This window comes from Chiloscyllium plagiosum, unplaced genomic scaffold, assembly GCF_037043375.1.
Source record: "Chiloscyllium plagiosum isolate Xiang-an unplaced genomic scaffold, Cpla_swu_hap1 HiC_scaffold_12, whole genome shotgun sequence".
NCBI classification, from domain to species: domain Eukaryota; kingdom Metazoa; phylum Chordata; class Chondrichthyes; order Orectolobiformes; family Hemiscylliidae; genus Chiloscyllium; species Chiloscyllium plagiosum.
This window is the reverse complement of record NW_028270150.1, coordinates 41,850,144-41,866,983: the sequence shown is the minus strand read 5'-3', so window position 1 is coordinate 41,866,983 and position 16,840 is coordinate 41,850,144. Positions and strand designations below refer to the sequence as shown.

Here is a 16,840-nt window from a genome sequence, read left to right as displayed (position 1 = left end):
GGACCTGTTGTGCTTGAAAGATATGAACTAAAACTGACATGGGAAACAGTTCAAAGTCATCATTACAGGTTACAGGTGATTACAATAAATGAAATAAATAGCATGCATGATTGTTGTATGCCATATGGTTGTGAGATACCTAATTCTGTGACAAAATAATTTGGACATCACCATCCCTTCCCACTTCCATTGGCCATGAACTACACACACACACTAAAAATCAGCACACTGTCACTTTCTGCTTTTATCAGGGAGGTGATTATTGGAAGGGCACCCCCATTTCCTCCCTGTCTTTCCCCAGTGTTCTGAAACCTTCTCTCCTTTCAAGTACTGAAAGTAAAAAGCTTTGAATGTGAAGAAATTGACTTTGAAGAGAGAGAATGGAAGGTGTGTCATGGAAAAGGGGGTTGGGTGGAGCAGAATGCTGTGTGTGGAGCAGAATAGCTGTACAGGTGAATGTTAGTGAAGTAATGAATAGATGAGCACTTGGATATGGCATGCCATTTCCTCTGTACCTGCTTAATTTCAGAAGCCAGCCTCTTCCTTCCATGGGCCGGGAAGAACATCAACTTTTACATAAGAATATAAGAACTAGGAGCAAGAGTAGGCCATCTGGCCCTTTAAGCCTGCTCTGCCATTCAATAAGATCATGGCTCATCTTTTTGTGGCCTCAGTTCCACTAACCCACCCTCTCACTATGACCATTTACAGTTCAAAAAATTATCTTTCTTAGATTTGAAAGCATTTACTAAGGAAGCCTCAACTACTTCTCTGGGCAGGGAACTCCACAGATTCACAACCCTCTGGGTGAAGATGTTCCTCTTCAATTCAGTCCTAAATCTGCTCCTCCTAATTTTGGGGCTATGCCCTCTTGTCTTAGTTTCACCTGCCAGTGGAAATACCCTCTCTACTTCTATCTTATCTCTTCCCTTCATAATTTTATATATTTCTATAAGATTCCCTCTTATTCTTCTAAATTCCAATTAATGTAATTCAAGTCTGCTCAGCCTCTTCTAATGCAACTTCCTCAACTCCGGAATCAACCTAGTGAACTTCCTTTGCACCCCCTCTAGTGCCAATATATTCTTTCTCAATTAAGGAGACCAAAACTGCATGCAGCAGCCTATACTGCTGCAACATAACCTCCCTGTTTTTAAACACAACCCCTTGAGCAATGAAGGACAAAATTCCATTTGCCTTTTTAATTACATGTTGTACCTGCAGACCAACCTTCTGTGATTCATGCACAAGAACACTCAGGTCCCTCTGCACAGCAGCATGCTGCAATTTGTTTTACCATTCATGTAGTAGTCCTTTTTACTGTTATTCCTACCAAAATGAATGACTTCACATTTATTAATATTGTACTCCATCTGCCCACTCATTTAAACTATCTATGTTCCTCTGCAAAGTTTCACAGTCCCCTGCACACTTTGCTCTGCCACTCATCTTAGTGTTATCCGCAAATTTTGACATACTACACGTAGTCCCCAACTCCAAATCACCTGTGTAAATTGTGAATAATTGCGGTCCCAACACTGATCCCTGAGGCACACCACTGGGTTGCTGATTGCCAACCAGAAAAGCAATCACTCTTTGCCTCCTATTAATTAACCAATCCCATATCCATGCACACTTTGTATCTTTATCTTATTCAGCAGCCTTTGGTGTGGCACCTTGTCGAATGCCTTTTGGAAATGTCTTTAGGTTCCTGAGGTCCTTACAGTAAGACTTTCAGAGATGCCTAGAAGAATTAAAGTACAGCTTTGCTGTATTGAGGCTGCATCATTAAAGTTGTTGCTCCTGCCTTGACAGTTTGTAGCAAAGATCTGTGATGTCCTTGACAGGGTCTTATTAAATTTTGAGGCTCGAAGACTCTAGACATGGTGATATCCACCAATTGTTAGAAAACCCAGGTTAATGCTGCAGCTAAGCTTTAAAAAGCCATAGAAAATCCATGTTCACCAACATTCATGTTCCCAACCAGCAGCCAACCTCATCCACTGCAAATGTATCTACCAGGTAAAATTCTGTCTGTTATTTCAATGACAGACAAGACTTATTTCAATGACAGACAAGACTAATTTCAACCACTTCCTCATAACTCTCGTCACTTGTTCCACCTTTCAACTCATTTTCCTCTGCATCTGCCCTGTAAGAATGCTTTTGTTGATACTTACGTTGTGTCTGACAAAAAACAGGTAACCTTACAGTTGAGAACTTGTTACAATTTGAATAATGATGGAATAGAATCAGCAAGGATACATACAATGAGGAGTTTCCAAAGGATTACATTAAGTGCCTCTCTTAAATAAAGACGATCACTAATACTTGATCAGTGTATCCCTGTTTTAGGAATGCATTGATATTCGTTTACATATAGTATATATATATATGGCTAGTGAGATAGTTGATGCATTGGTTCTAATTTTCCTAAATTTGGAGGAAATCTCTTTTGACTGGAAAATAGCAAATGTAATTGAAGAAAACTCAGGTAAAGTCACCTTAAGCATTTTTGGAGAGTGACAACTGGTTGTGGTTTAACCTGCAGATCAACTTGCCTGAGGCAAGGGGAGAATTTGAGAAGTAGAGCCCTTCATGGTAACCTCAACCAATGCAGGAATTGAACCCCTGGCATTAGGAATTATTCTGCATTGCAGACCAGTCATCTAACCTGAGAGCCACCAGATCTTAACCAAGGAAAGAGGTTGAGAAAGAGAGTTCTTCATGGAAACCTCGAACCGGTGATCGGAATTGAACCCAGAGTATCACTCTGCTCTGTAAACCAATATACCAGCCATAAGAGAAGATATTAGAGGCTATTATTAAATATTTCACATAAGTGCACTTAGAATAGTTTAATGTCATCAAGCAGAGTTACCTGGGCTCTTTAAATGGGAAATTGTGTCAGTTGGGCTTTTTCCTTAAGAAGAGGCTGGCCGACCTTGTGTTTCAGTAGTAGTATTTGGTTTATTCATGCCACGTTTTACCAGTCCTGTGGCAATAGGCTGACAGGCAAGTGAACTTGTCAAATGGTGGCATAAGACATTGGGACAGAAACAGATATCTTCTCACTATCCTGGGATAGTAAATGGCAGTGGCTCAACTGTCTATGGACATATTTCCCTCCCCTCCCCTATCAGCTTTCCGTAGAGACCACTCCCTCCGCGACTCCCTTGTCAGATCCACACCCCCCACCGACCCAACCACCACTCCCGGCACCTTCCCTTGCAACCGCAGGAGGTGCAAGACTTGCGCCCACACCTCCCCCCTCACTTCTCTCCAAGGCCCCAAGGGAAACTTCCATATCCGCCACAGATTCACCTGCACCTCCACCCACATCATCTACTGCATCCGCTGCAGCCGGTGTGGCCTCCTCTATATTGGGGAGACAGGCCGCCTACTTGCGGAGCGATTCAGAGAGCACCTCTGGGCCACCCGGACGAACCAACCCAACCAACCTGTGGCACAGCATTTCAACTCCCCCTCCCACTCCACCGAGGATATGCAGGTCATTGGACTCATCCACCGCCAAACCACAACAACCCGACGGTCGGAGGAGGAGCGTCTTATCTTCCGACTGGGAACCCTCCAACCGCAGGGGATGAACTTGGACTTCACCAGTTTCTTCATCCCCCCTCCCCCCCACCTTGTCTCAGCCGGATCCTTCCAGCCCGGCACCGCCTTCCTGACCTGCAGTCTTCTTGACCTCTCCGCCTCCACCCTACTCCGACCTATCACCCTCACCTTGACCTCTTTCCACCTATCACATTTCCAACTCCCCTCCTCCAAGTCCCTCCTCCCTACCTTTTATCTTCTCCTGCTGAACACTCTCTGCTCATTCCTGAAGAAGGGCCTGTGCCCGAAACGTCGAATCTCCTGTTCCCTGGATGCTGCCTGACCTGCTGTGCTGTTCCAGCAATAAAGTTTCAACTTTGATCTCCAGCATCTGCAGACCTCACTTTCTCCTACAGGTTAGCAGGCAATCGTTTGAATTAATTGGCCAAATTAACAGCCATTTTCCCATAGCACTGGGATTGTATTTGAATGAAGAAATACCTCTTAACCACCTCCCAGGTGAGATTATTTTTACATCCTAGAAGATTTCCTGCCTGGTGACCTTTCTTTTTCTACCTTTTGGAGGCACCCCTAAGGGGCAGTGTCAATTACTTTGGCTCCAACAGTGTCACTGGAACATTCACCTCTCTGATTGCTGGGGCCTACCTGTGGCCAGTACATTGAAAGATGGGTAAGAAAGATGTTCAATGGAATCTCAAAATGGACCGATACTCTGCTTCTCCCTTTGCCTTGGAAGCATGTAGGACTTAAACCTGGACCTTCTGGCTCAGAAGTAGATCATAGCCACTTTTAGGGTCATGTAGCACAGTGGTAAATTACATGATTGATGCTAAGGAGGATGCCAGACCGTCAGCCTTCTGATTTGGCTAGCAGCTTGGAAAGGCAGGCTGCTATGCTAAATTGGCCAATAGTCTGGCTTCTTAATTGGGTGCCAATGGTAAAATTACTTCTCAGTCGCACAACCCACACGTGAAGGTTCAGGATTTGCTTTTATTCTTGGCAACAGGACGTCTTTGGTAACATTCAGTCCATTGTGTATAATCTTTTAGGCAAACTGGATGTATAAATATTTGGAGGTTTTGAAACTGAAGTGTCTCCAAAATTATGAGGGAAGCTTGCAATGCTGTTTGCTTTCACCAGGGACCATGATTACCACTCACCTTTAAGTATAAGGAGATATGAAACACGATGCATGTTTTCCCAAGGTCAGGAAATTACAAAAGCACAGGTTTAAAATTAATAAACTCCAAGAGAAAATGAATTTTAGGAACAGTTTACCTGACAGTGTGCATACAGGGCTAGCTCTCAATGAAGATTGGAAAAAAAAGGGGGAAATCCTCAATGATACCAACAATATCTCTGAATCCTATTCTCTTTGTGACTGTTTCGAATTCAATATCTGGAGGGAGCTGGGCGGAGCGGGGGCGGAATGTCGAACTAAGATTAAATGCTGTCTTTCGGAACATTGCAGCAGGCCGATGCTCTCGTGCGCTCTGCAGGGGTCCCAGAGCCACGTGCCAGAAGCGGAACACGTGTCGCCAGGTGCCACAGCCAGAAGGCTCCAGGTGTGACCGAGACATCATCTACCTGCCAGGCAGTGGCGACCTCGGTATTCTGTAACCACTATAGTCACATTTAGTTTCATTGGGAAGTCATCAGTTTCTTTTTCTCCCCAACGCCTCATCGTGAATTACTTTGGAGAAGTATGCTTTTGCGTTTGTTTTCGATTTTATTTTCGACCTTGTGACACCATTCAACTTGCCTTTGGACTAGTTTGCAACCATTCTTTGGAGTCCGCAAGTTTCATTTTGCATTTCCCCTGCGGGTGTGGGCTGCACGCATTTTCCGTAACCTTTTTTGTGGTTTGGGTCAACCTTGTGATGGGAACTGAACAGTAATCACAACCCTAACCTAGATAGCTGTTATCTGATTGTTGCATTTGCAAGCATTTTCATTAGTTAGCATTGTCGATTTAAAACTGCACGGTATTTTTCCTGATCATGAAATATAAAGTTTAAAAAGGAATCAAGATACAATCCATAGTAACTGAGAACAAGTTAAAATGGAACTAGGAAATTTCAGGTGGAGAGGATGGTTTTTCCATGATTTTGTGGCACTTTTTAGTCCCAGATTTCATAGACCTTGTAGTGTATAAAAAGTCCCCTTTACCATTTAATTCTTATATCAATGAATCAATCCTAAAATGAAGTTTTGAGCTAAGTGTATCTGTTGAAATCCACACTGACTTTTGACAAGTTTTTAAATACCTATATGCTGCATAATGGTAATGTTGATGAGTTTATTATTTTGATTTGGTTTTATGTTGAAAAGTTGATTATTAACAATAAGAAAACAGCTGCTAGGGTGTTGGTAGGAATATGTCTTCACTGCATCCAGTGCATTGAAAAAATTTCTTAATATTGAATAGAGTGCATTGAATTCCATGGATTAGACACTTTTTAAAATTCTTTTCATGGGATGTGGATGTTGATGGAAAGGCCAGCATTTAATGCTTATGCCTGATTTCCCTTAAATTGAGTGCCTGACTGGCTATTCAGAGGGCACTTGAGTCATTTACATTTCAGTGGAAATGCTCATGAGGTCTGGCAGTATCTGTGAAGAGAAGTCAAAGTTAATATTTTGGAGCCAAAACATTAAGTCTGATTTCTCTTCACAGCCGCTGCCAAACCTGCTGAGCTTTTCTAGCAATTTCTATTTTGATTTATACAGCGTCTATAGTTCTTTAATATTATAATTACAGTTTTGTGTCTGTTGTCACATTTAAACCAGACCATGTTAGGACAGGTGATTTCCTTCACCTAATGGAACTTTGTGAACCAGATGTGACATTTACTGGTTTCATGGTCACCATGACTGAGACTAATTTTCAATTCCAAATTTACTATTTTCATTTAAGTTGCACAAGGCACAATCATGGGATTTGAATCCACATAGCGTCATAGATATGTACAGCATGGAAACAGACCCTTCGGTCCAACCTGTCCATGCCGACCAGATATCCCAACCCAGATATCTAGTCCTACCTGCCAGCACCCGGCCCATATCCCTCCAAACACTTCCTATTCATATACCATCCAAATGCCTCTTAAATGTTGCAATTGTACCAGCTTCCACCACATCCTCTGGCAGCTCATTCAATATACGTACCACCCTCTGCGTGAAAAAATTGCCCCTTAGGTCTCTTTTATATTTTTCCCCTCTCACCCTAAACCTATGCCCTCTAGTTCCGGACACCCCGACCCCAGGGAAAAGGCTTTGTCTATTTATCCTATCCATGCCTCTCATAATTTTGTAAACCGCTATAAGGTCTCCCCTCAGCCTCCGATGCTCCAGGGAAAAACAGACCCAGCCTGTTCAGACTCTCCCTGTAGCTCAGATCCTCCAACCCTGGCAACATCCTTGTAAATCTTTTCTGAACCCTTTCAAGTTTCACAACATCTTTCGGATAGGAAGGAGACTAGAATTGCACGCAATATTCCAACAGTGGCCTAACCAATGTCCTGTACAGATGCAACATGACCTCCCAATTCCTGAACTCAATACTCTGACCAATAAAGGAAAGCATACCAAATGCCGCCTTCACTATCCTATCTACCTGTGACTCCACTTTCAAGGAGCTATGAACCTGCACTCCAAGGTCTCTTTGTTCAGCAACACTCCTTAGGACTGTACCATTAAGTGTATAAGTCCTGCTAAGATTTGCTTTCCCAAAATGCAGCACCTCGTATTTCTCTGAATTAAACTCCATCTGCCACTTCTCAGCCCATTGGCCCATCTGGTACAGATCCTGTTGGAATCTGAGGTATCCCTCTTCACTGTCCACTACACCTCCAATTTTGGTGGCATCTGCAAATTTACTAACTGTACCTCTTATGCTCACATACAAATCATTTATGTAAATGACAACAAGTAGAGGGCCCAGCACCGATCCTTGTGGCTCTCCACTGGTCCCAGACCTCCAGTCTGAAAAACAACCCTCCACCACCACCCTCTGAGCCAATTTTGTATCCAAATGGCTAGTTCTCCTTGTATTCCGTGAGATCTAACCTTGCTAATCAGTCTCCCATGGGGAACCTTGTCGAACGCCTTACTGAAGTCCACATAGATCACATCTACTGCTCTGCCCTCATCAATCTTCTTTGTTACTTCTTCAAAAAACTCAATCAAGTTTGTGAGACATGATTTCCCATGCACAAAGCCATGTTGACTATCCTGAATCAGTCCTTGCCTTGCCTTTCGTGGGTGGCACGGTGGCACAGTGGTGGCACAGTGGTTAGCACTGCTGCCTCACAGCGCCAGAGACCCGGGTTCAATTCCCGCCTCAGGCGACTGACTGTGTGGAGTTTGCACATTCTCCCCGTGTCTGCGTGGGTTTCCTCCGGGTGCTCCGGTTTCCTCCCACCATCCAAAGATGTGCAGGTCAGGTGAATTGGCCATGCTAAATTGCCAGTAGTGTTAGGTAAGGGGTAGATGTAGGGGTATGGGTGGTTGCGCTTCGGCGGGTCGGTGTGGACTTGTTGGGCCGAAGGGCCTGTTTCCACACTGTAAGTAATCTAATCTAATCTAATCTAATCAAATACATTTACATCCTTGTCCCTCCAACAACTTGCCCACCACCGAGGTCAGGCTCACTGGTATATAGTTCCCTGGCTTGTCTTTACCGCCCTTCTTAAACAGTGGCACCACGTTTGCCAACCTCCAGTCTTCCCGCACCTCCCCTGTGACTATCGATGATACAAATATCTCAGCAAAAGGCCCAGCAATCACTTCTCTAGCTTCCCAAAGAGTTCTCGGGTACATCTGATCAGGTCCTGAGGATTTATCCACCTTTAACCGTTTCAAGACATCCAGCACTTCCGCCTCTATAATCTGGACATTTTGCAAGATGTCATCCTCTATTTCCCTACAGTCTATATCTTCCATATCCTTTTCCACAGTAAATATTGATGCAAAATATTCATTTAGTATCTCCCCCATTTTTTGTGGCTCCACACAAAGGCCGCCTTGCTGATCTTTGAGGGGCCCTATTCTCTCCCTACTTACCCTTTTGGCCTTAATATATTTGTAAAAACCCCTTGGATTCTCCTTAATTAAGACCATAAGACATAGGACGGAAGTAAGGCCATTCGGCCCATCGAGTCCACTCCGCCATTCAATCATGGCTGATAGACATTTCAACTCCACTTACCCGCATTCTCCCCATAGCCCTTAATTCCTTGTGACATCAAGAATTTATCAATTTCTGCCTTGAAGACATTTAGCGTCCCAGCCTCCACTGCACTCTGCGGCGATGAATTCCACAGGCCCACCACTCTCTGGCTGAAGAAATGTCTCCGCATTTCTGTTCTGAATTTACCCCCTCTAATTCTAAGGCTGTGTCCACAGATCCTAGTCTCCTCGCCTAACGGAAACAATTTCCTGGCGTCCACCCTCTCCAAGCCATGTATTATCTTGTAAGTTTCTATTAGATCTCCCCTTAATCTTCTAAACTCCAATGAATACAATCCCAGGATCCTCAGCTATTCCTCATATGTTAGACTTACCATTCCAGGGATCATCCGTGTGAATCTCCGCTGGACACACTCCAGTGCCAGTATGTCCTTCCTGAGGTGTGGGGACCAAAACTGGACACAGTACTCCAAACGGGGCCTAACCAGAGCTTTATAAAGTCTCAGTAGCACAACGGAGTTTTTATATTCCAATCCTCTTGAGATAAATTCTATTTGCCAAAATTCTATTTGCCATGTCCCCATTTTGCCCTCCTGATTTCCCTCTTAAGTATACTCATACTTTCTTTGATTCGGAGATGCCGGTGTTGGACTGGGGTGTACAAAGTTAAAAATCACACAACACCACGTTAAGTCCAACAGGTTTAATTGGAAGCACACTAGCTTTCGGAGCGACGCTCCTTCATCAGGTGATTGTGGAGGGCTCGATCGTAACACAGAATTTATAGCAAAAATGTTTAGTGTGATGTAACTGAAATTATACATTGAAGAATTGATTGTCTGTTAAGCCTTTCATCTGTTAGAATATAGTGATACTTTCACTTCTTTCATGTGTAAATCACAAAACCCTTTTTTTAAAAAGTTGCATTCTCGGGTTAGCTGTTAACAATGGTGATAGCTAGACAATATGTTGAAGGTGTTAGCCCCCTATGTTCTCTGTCTATGACCTGATGTTTAGATTGATTCCAATCTAAAAAGTGAAATAACAGAGTTTTACATAAATTCATGCAGTTTTTGAGCTCAGAGTTCGACATGAATCAATGTGGTTTTTGAGCAAAGTGCAATATAACTTTGTACCAAAAAAATTCACCACACACAATATATATGTGTGCATGTCTTTGTCTGTCTGTGTGTGTGTCTGTCTGGGGTGGGGGTTGTGAATGTGAGAAAGTGTGTGTGTGTATGTGTAGTGCAATGGTGATCACCTGTAATGTGACATGAACCCAAGGTCCCGGTTGAGGCCCTCCCTATGGGTACCGAACTTAGCTATCAGCCTCTGCTCAGCCACTTGCCTCTGCTGCCTGTCCCGAAGTCCACCTTGGAGGATGGTCACCTGAAGGTCCGAGGCTGAATGTCCTGGACCACTGAAGTGTTCCCCAACTGGGAGGGAACCCTCCTGTCTGTTGATTGTTGTGCGGTGCCCATTCATCCGTTGTCGTAGCCTTTGCTCAGTTTCCCCAATGTACCATGCCTCTGGGCATCCCTGCCTGCAATGTATAAGATAGACAATGTTGGCTGAGTCACATGAGTGCCATGTACACGGTGGGAGGTGTTCCCACGCATAATAGTGGTATCTATGTCCACAATCTGACACGTTTTGCAGCGTCCACCGTGACAGGGTTGTATGGAGTTGTCCTGAGAGCCGGGCAGTTTGCTACGAACAATGATCTGTTTGAGGTTTGGCGGTTGTTTAAAGGCAAGTAGTGGAGATGTGGACCTTCCCCACACCTCCACTACTTGCCTTTAACACCTCACCAAGACCTTCCCCACACCTCCACTACTTGCCTTTAAACAACCGCCAAACCTCAAACAGATCATTGTTCGTAGCAAACTGCCGGCTCTCAGGACAACTCCATACAACCCTGTCATGGTGGACGCTGCAAAACGTGTCAGATTGTGGACATAGATACCACTATTACGCGTGGGAACACCTCCCACCGTGTACATGGCATGTACTCATGTGACTCAGCCAACATTGTCTATCTTATACATTGCAGGCAGGGATGCCCAGAGGCCTGGTACATTGGGGAAACTGAGCAAAGGCTACGACAACGGATGAATGGGCACCGCACAACAATCAACAGACAGGAGGGTTCCCTCCCAGTTGGGGAACACTTTAGTGGTCCAGGACATTCAGCCTCGGACCTTTGGGTGACCATCCTCCAAGGTGGACTTCGGGACAGGCAGCAGAGGAAAGTGGCTGAGCAGAGGCTGATAGCTCAGTTCGGTACCCATAGGGAGGGCCTCAACCGGGACCTTGGGTTCATGTCACATTACAGGTGATCACCATTGCACTACACACACACACACACACACACACACACACACACAGATATTCCTACACACACACACACTCTCACATGCACATGGACACAGATACAACAGATGCGCACACAGACACCCACACACACCCTTATAGACACACAGACTCCCACACATGCACCCCCTCACAGACTTAAGATACTCTGCACTCACTACACACACACACACACTTTCTCACACTCACAACCCCCATCCCAGACAGACACACACACAGACAGACAAAGACCCACATGCACACATATATATTGTGTGTGGTGAATTTTTTTGGTACAAAGTTACATTGCACTTTGCTCAAAAACCACATAGATTCATGTCGAACTCTGAGCTCAAAAACTGCATGAATTTATGTAAAACTCTGTTATTTCACTTTTTAGATTGGAATCAATCTAAACATCAGGTCATAGACAGAGAACACAGGGGGCTAACACCTTCAACACATTGTCTAGCTATCACCATTGTTAACAGCTAACCCAAGAATGCAACTTTTAAAAAAAAAGGTTTTGTGATTTACACATGAAAGAAGTAAAACTATCACTGTATTCTAACAGATGAAAGGCTTAACAGACAATCAATTCTTCAATGTATAATTTCAGTTACATCACACTGCAAATTTTTGCTATAAATTCTGTTACGATCGAGCCCTCCACAATCACCTGATGAAGGAGCGTCGCTCTGAAAGCTAGTGTGCTTCCAATTAAACCTGTTGTACCATAACCTGGTGTTGTGTGATTTTTAACTTCATACTTTCTTTATACTCTTCTGAGGATTCACTCGATCTATCCTGTCTATACTTGACATATGTTTCCTTCTTTTTCTTAACCAAACACTCAATTTCTTTAGTCATCTAGCATTCCCTGTACCTACCAGCCTTCCCTTTCACCCTGACAGGAATATACTTTCTCTGGATTCTTGTTATCTCATTTCTGAAGGCTTCCCATTTTCCAGCCATCCCTTTACCTGCGAACATCTGCCTCCAATCAGCTTTCGAAAGTTCTTGCCTAATACCGTCAAAATTGGCCTTTTTCCAATTTAGAACTTCAACTTTTAGATATGGTTCATCCTTTTCCATCATTGTGGGCGGCACGGTGGCTTGTGGGCGGCGCAGTGGCACAGTGGTTAGCACTGCTGCCTCACAGCGCCAGAGACCCGGGTTCATTTCCCGCCTCAGGCGACTTACTGTGTGGAGTTTGCATGTTCTCCCTGTGTCTGCGTGGGTTTCCTCCGGGTGCTCCGGTTTCCTCCCACCATCCAAAGATGTGCAGGGTCAGGTGAATTGGCCACACTAAATTGCCCGTAGTGTTAGGTAAGGGGTAAATGTAGGGGTATGGGTGGGTTGTGCTTCGGTGGGTCGGTGTGGACTTGTTCGGCCGAAGGGCCTGTTTCCACACTGTAATCTAATCTAATCTAATCTAATTACTTTAAAATGAATAGAAATATGGTCGCTGGCCCCAAAGTGCTCCCCCACTAACACCTCAGTCACCTGACCTGCCTTATTTCCCAAGTGTAGGTCAGGTTTTGCACCTTCTCTAGTAGGTACATCCACATACTGAATCAGAAAATTGTCTTGTACACACTTTAGAAATTCCTTTCCATCTAAACCTTTAACACTATGGCAGTCCCAGTCGATGTTTGGAAAGTTAAAATCCCCTACCATAACTACCCTATTATTCTTACAGATAGCTGAAATCTCCTTACAAATTTGTTTCTCAATTTCCCTCTGACTATTGGGGGGTCTATAATACAATCCCAATAAGGTGATCATCCCTTTCTTATTTTCTCAGTTCAACCCAAATAATTCCCTGGATGTATTTCCGGCAATATCCTCCCTCAGCACAGCTGTAATGCTATCCCTTATCAAAAATGCCACTCCCCCTCCTCTCTTGCCTCCCTTTCTATCTTTCCTGTAGCATTTGTATCCTGGAACATTAAGCTGCCAGTCCTGTCCATCCCTGAGCCATGTTTCCGTAATTGCTATGATATCCCAGTCCCATGTTCCTAACCATGCCCTGAGTTCATCTGCCTTCCCCTGATTGGGCCCTTGCATTGAAATAAATGCAGTTTAATTTATTAGTCCTACCTTGTTCCTGCCTGCCCTGACTGTTTGACTCACTTCTGTTCTCAGCTGTACCCATCTCAGGTTGATTTCTTTCCTCACTATCTCCCTGGGTCCCACCAACCCCCCCCCCCCCCCCCCCCCCCCCCCGACCCCCCCACCTTACTAGTTTAAATCCTCCCAAGCAGTTCTAACAAATTTCCCTGCCAGTATATTAGTCCCCTTCCAATTTAGGTGCAATCCGTCCTTCTTGTACAGGTCACTTCTACCCCAAAAGAGATTCCAATGATCCAAAAATGTGAATCCTTCTCCCATACACCAGCTCTTCAGCCATGCATTCATCTGCTCTATCCTCCTATTCCTGCCCTCACTAGCTCGTAACACTGGGAGTAATCCAGTGCTAAGCACTTCCCAGACCCTTAGAAAATAAAAACGAAAAGAACTGCTGATGCTGTAAATCAGAAAGAAAAACAAGTTGCTAGAGAAGCTTTGCAGGTCTGGCAGCCCCTGTGCAGAGAAATCAGAACTGGTGTTTCAGTAAGGTGACCTTTCCTCAGAACTGATGGTAGCTAGAAAATTGTTGGCTTATATTGCAGAAGATAGGGTGGGGGGGGGGTGGGGGGGGGGGGGTAAGAAGTAAATGATAGATGGGAATACAGCCCAAAGAGCGAGAAAAACAGTTAGACAGACTGTCTATCTCCCCCTTCTCCCCCCCCCCTCCGCAACTCTATCTTCTGCAAATAAGCTGACATTTTCCTAGCTACCATCAGTTCTGAGGAAGGGTAACAGTTAAAAATTAACTGTTTTCTCTTCAGAGATGCTGCCAGACTTATTGAGCTTTTCCAGCAACTTATGTTTTTTGTCCCAGACTGAGAGCATGTGTCTCCAGATTACCAATTCAGTGGTGCTCCTCTTGTCCCCTGTTGTGAAGCATCTTGGTGTGATACTAAATTAGATGACCCACTTTTCACATCTGTCCTTTTGATTTTAAATTAGAAAATTGTACAAGCTTACTTTGAACTTTTTAAGAAAAAAAATCATCTTGAGTTTCTGATATTTTTCAGAATAAAACTGGAGGATCTTAAAGTGCTACTTCAGCTCTTGGCAGAACTTGGAAAGTTATGGTAAAAAGAGAAAGTAAAGATAAAAATGACAGACAAGTACCATGAATTATCCAGAGCACAGCTTACCTGTGACTATCTTCATGCAAACTCGTAAATATGATTTAGTAAACTTTTTATATTTATTTAAAATTTTGACAATAAAAAGAAAAGCCCAGGTGCATTTTTTCCACATTTCTAGAACTACGCATGAATTCGTCTTTGGAGCATTGGCAGAATTGGTGGATAATGCAAGGTAAATCATCTTGATAAGAACCAAGAAAGAAAACAATTGAATACTGTGCTTTAAATTTAAAATATCTAGCTGACATGTTTTATTAACTGAGTAAAGCCATGGCTCATTTTTATTGAAATCAATTAAAAAAAATCACCAATATTATGAAATAAGAACAATGTCAGGAGTACTCAGCAAGTCTGGCAGCATAAAGAGAAAGTGTTAGGTCTGTGATATTTTGTCAGAAATGGGAAATGTCAGAAATGTAATGGGTTTTGAACAAATGAAGGTGGGACAATGAGGAAAAGAACAAAAAAGAAGGTTTGGAGAGATTGAGTCACAGAAGTTTTATACCACAGAATTACGCCACTTCACCCATCACTCTTGAAACAGGCATTATGACTTAATGCCATTCTCTTGCCTATTCCCCATATCCTTTTACATTGTTTCCATTCAGATAACCATTCAATGTCTTCCTGAATGCCTTGGTTGAACTTGCCTCCACCATACCTCCAAGCAGAGTATTCAGTGATTCCAAAACTGAACAACTCGAAGAGAAAAGCTTTCTCTTGCATCACAGTTCCTCTTTAAATCTATGGTGTCTCATTCTTGATCCTTTTTGAGTTGCTTCTGATCAACTCTCTCATTATTTTGAAAACCTTGCCATGTTTTCTCTTAACGTCCAAGGAAAAAAGTCTCCATCTCTCCAATCTTTCCTCATAACTGAATTTTTTCATCCCTGAAAACATTCTCATAACTGCTTCGGCACTCTCTCCAATGCGTTCACATCCTTCCTATAGTGTGGTGCTTAGGACTGCACTCAATACACTAGATAAAGTCTAACAAGTATCTTATACAAGTGTCACATAGCCTCCTTGCTCTTGCAATTTATTCCTATTAATAAAGCCCAAGGTTTTGTAGTGTTTGTAACTGTTTTTGTTCCATTTGTTCCCCTACCTTCAATGATCAATGCACATACCCCCAGATGTTCCAGTCTAGGAGTTAGTCACAGTCACCTTAAACCTATTGTTAGTGTTAGCAAAAGGAATTCTAGTGTGGGTACTGTACAAGGTTTGCTGTTGGATGCTGTTCTAAGGATTTTTTTTTAAACTTGTAAAACAGTTTGGAATTAATGGCATTAAACTTTTATTAATCTTTAAATTTGTGTTATAAGTAAAGCAGTTTATTCTATTTAATTTCTTTGTTATAAACTTCTGTTCTATTCATAGAATCTCTATGGTGTGGAAAGAGGCCTTTCAATCCATTGAGTCTGCACCAACCCTCTGGAGAGCATCCCACCCAAACTCAGGCCCCTACCCTAACCCTGTATTTACTATGGCTAATCCATGTAGCCTGCATGTCTTTGGATTGTGGGAGGAAACAGGAGCACCCAGCAGAAACCCACACAGCCATGGGGCTATTGCGCAAACTCCACACAGACAGTCGCCCAAGGCTAGAATCGAACCCCGATCCCTGGCATTGTGAGGCAGCAGTGCTAATCACTGAGCCACTGTTTATTCTTAAAGCAAAATCTGCAGCAATGAGTACATCTGCCCATGATAAACTAACTTATTAAAATTAAAAGCTATGATCAGTTAAACTAGATTTTAATCTGACTTGTGATTTGCCCTGTAATAACATCAGCCGGGATGATAACAAGATTTAAAGAGCCCTGTTATAAGACCATAAGATTGAGCTGTGGAATAAGGCCATTAAGCCCTTTGGGTTCTCTCTGCCATTTGATCATGGCTGATATGTTTCTCAGGAGAAAGTGAGGTCTGCAGATGCTGGAGATCAGAGCTGAAAATGTGTTGCTGGAAAAGCGCAGCAGGTCAGGCAGCATCCAGGGAACAGGAGAATCGACGTTTCGGGCATAAGCCTGAAGAAGGGCTTATGCCCGAAACGTCAATTCTCCTGTTCCCTGGATGCTGCCTGACCAGCTGCACTTTTCCAGCAACACATTATGATATGTTTCTCAACCCCACTCTCCTTTCTCCCTATAATCCTTGATCCCCTCACTAATCAAGAACAAATTTATCTCTCTCTCAAATACACTCAATGACTTGGCCTCCACAGCCTTCTGTGGCAATGAGTTCCACAGATTTAACATCCTTTGGCTGAAAAAAATTCTTCCTCATCTCAGTTCTAAAAGATTGTTCCTTTACCCTGAGGCTGTGCCCTCCAGTCCTAGTCTGTCTTCGTAGTGGAAATGTCTTCTCCCTTTCCACTCTGTCCAAGCTTTTCAGTATTCTGTGAGTTTCATTTAGATCCCGCCATACCATTCTAAACTCCATTGCGTACT

General features: G+C 43.4%; 1 protein-coding gene across 1 annotated transcript in view; it reads left to right on the top strand.

Annotated features, from left to right (window-relative positions):
* The first annotated feature begins 14,283 nt into the window (after positions 1 to 14,283).
* Positions 14,284 to 16,840, top strand: part of LOC122555511 (ATPase MORC2-like) — a 69,266-nt gene continuing 66,709 nt past the window's right edge. The window contains exons 1-2 of the mRNA XM_087993196.1: positions 14,284 to 14,417; positions 14,506 to 14,559. Of these exons, the coding sequence (XP_087849322.1) occupies positions 14,353 to 14,417; positions 14,506 to 14,559 (119 nt within the window). The 5' untranslated portion in view covers positions 14,284 to 14,352. The remainder of the gene's footprint in view (positions 14,418 to 14,505; positions 14,560 to 16,840) is intronic.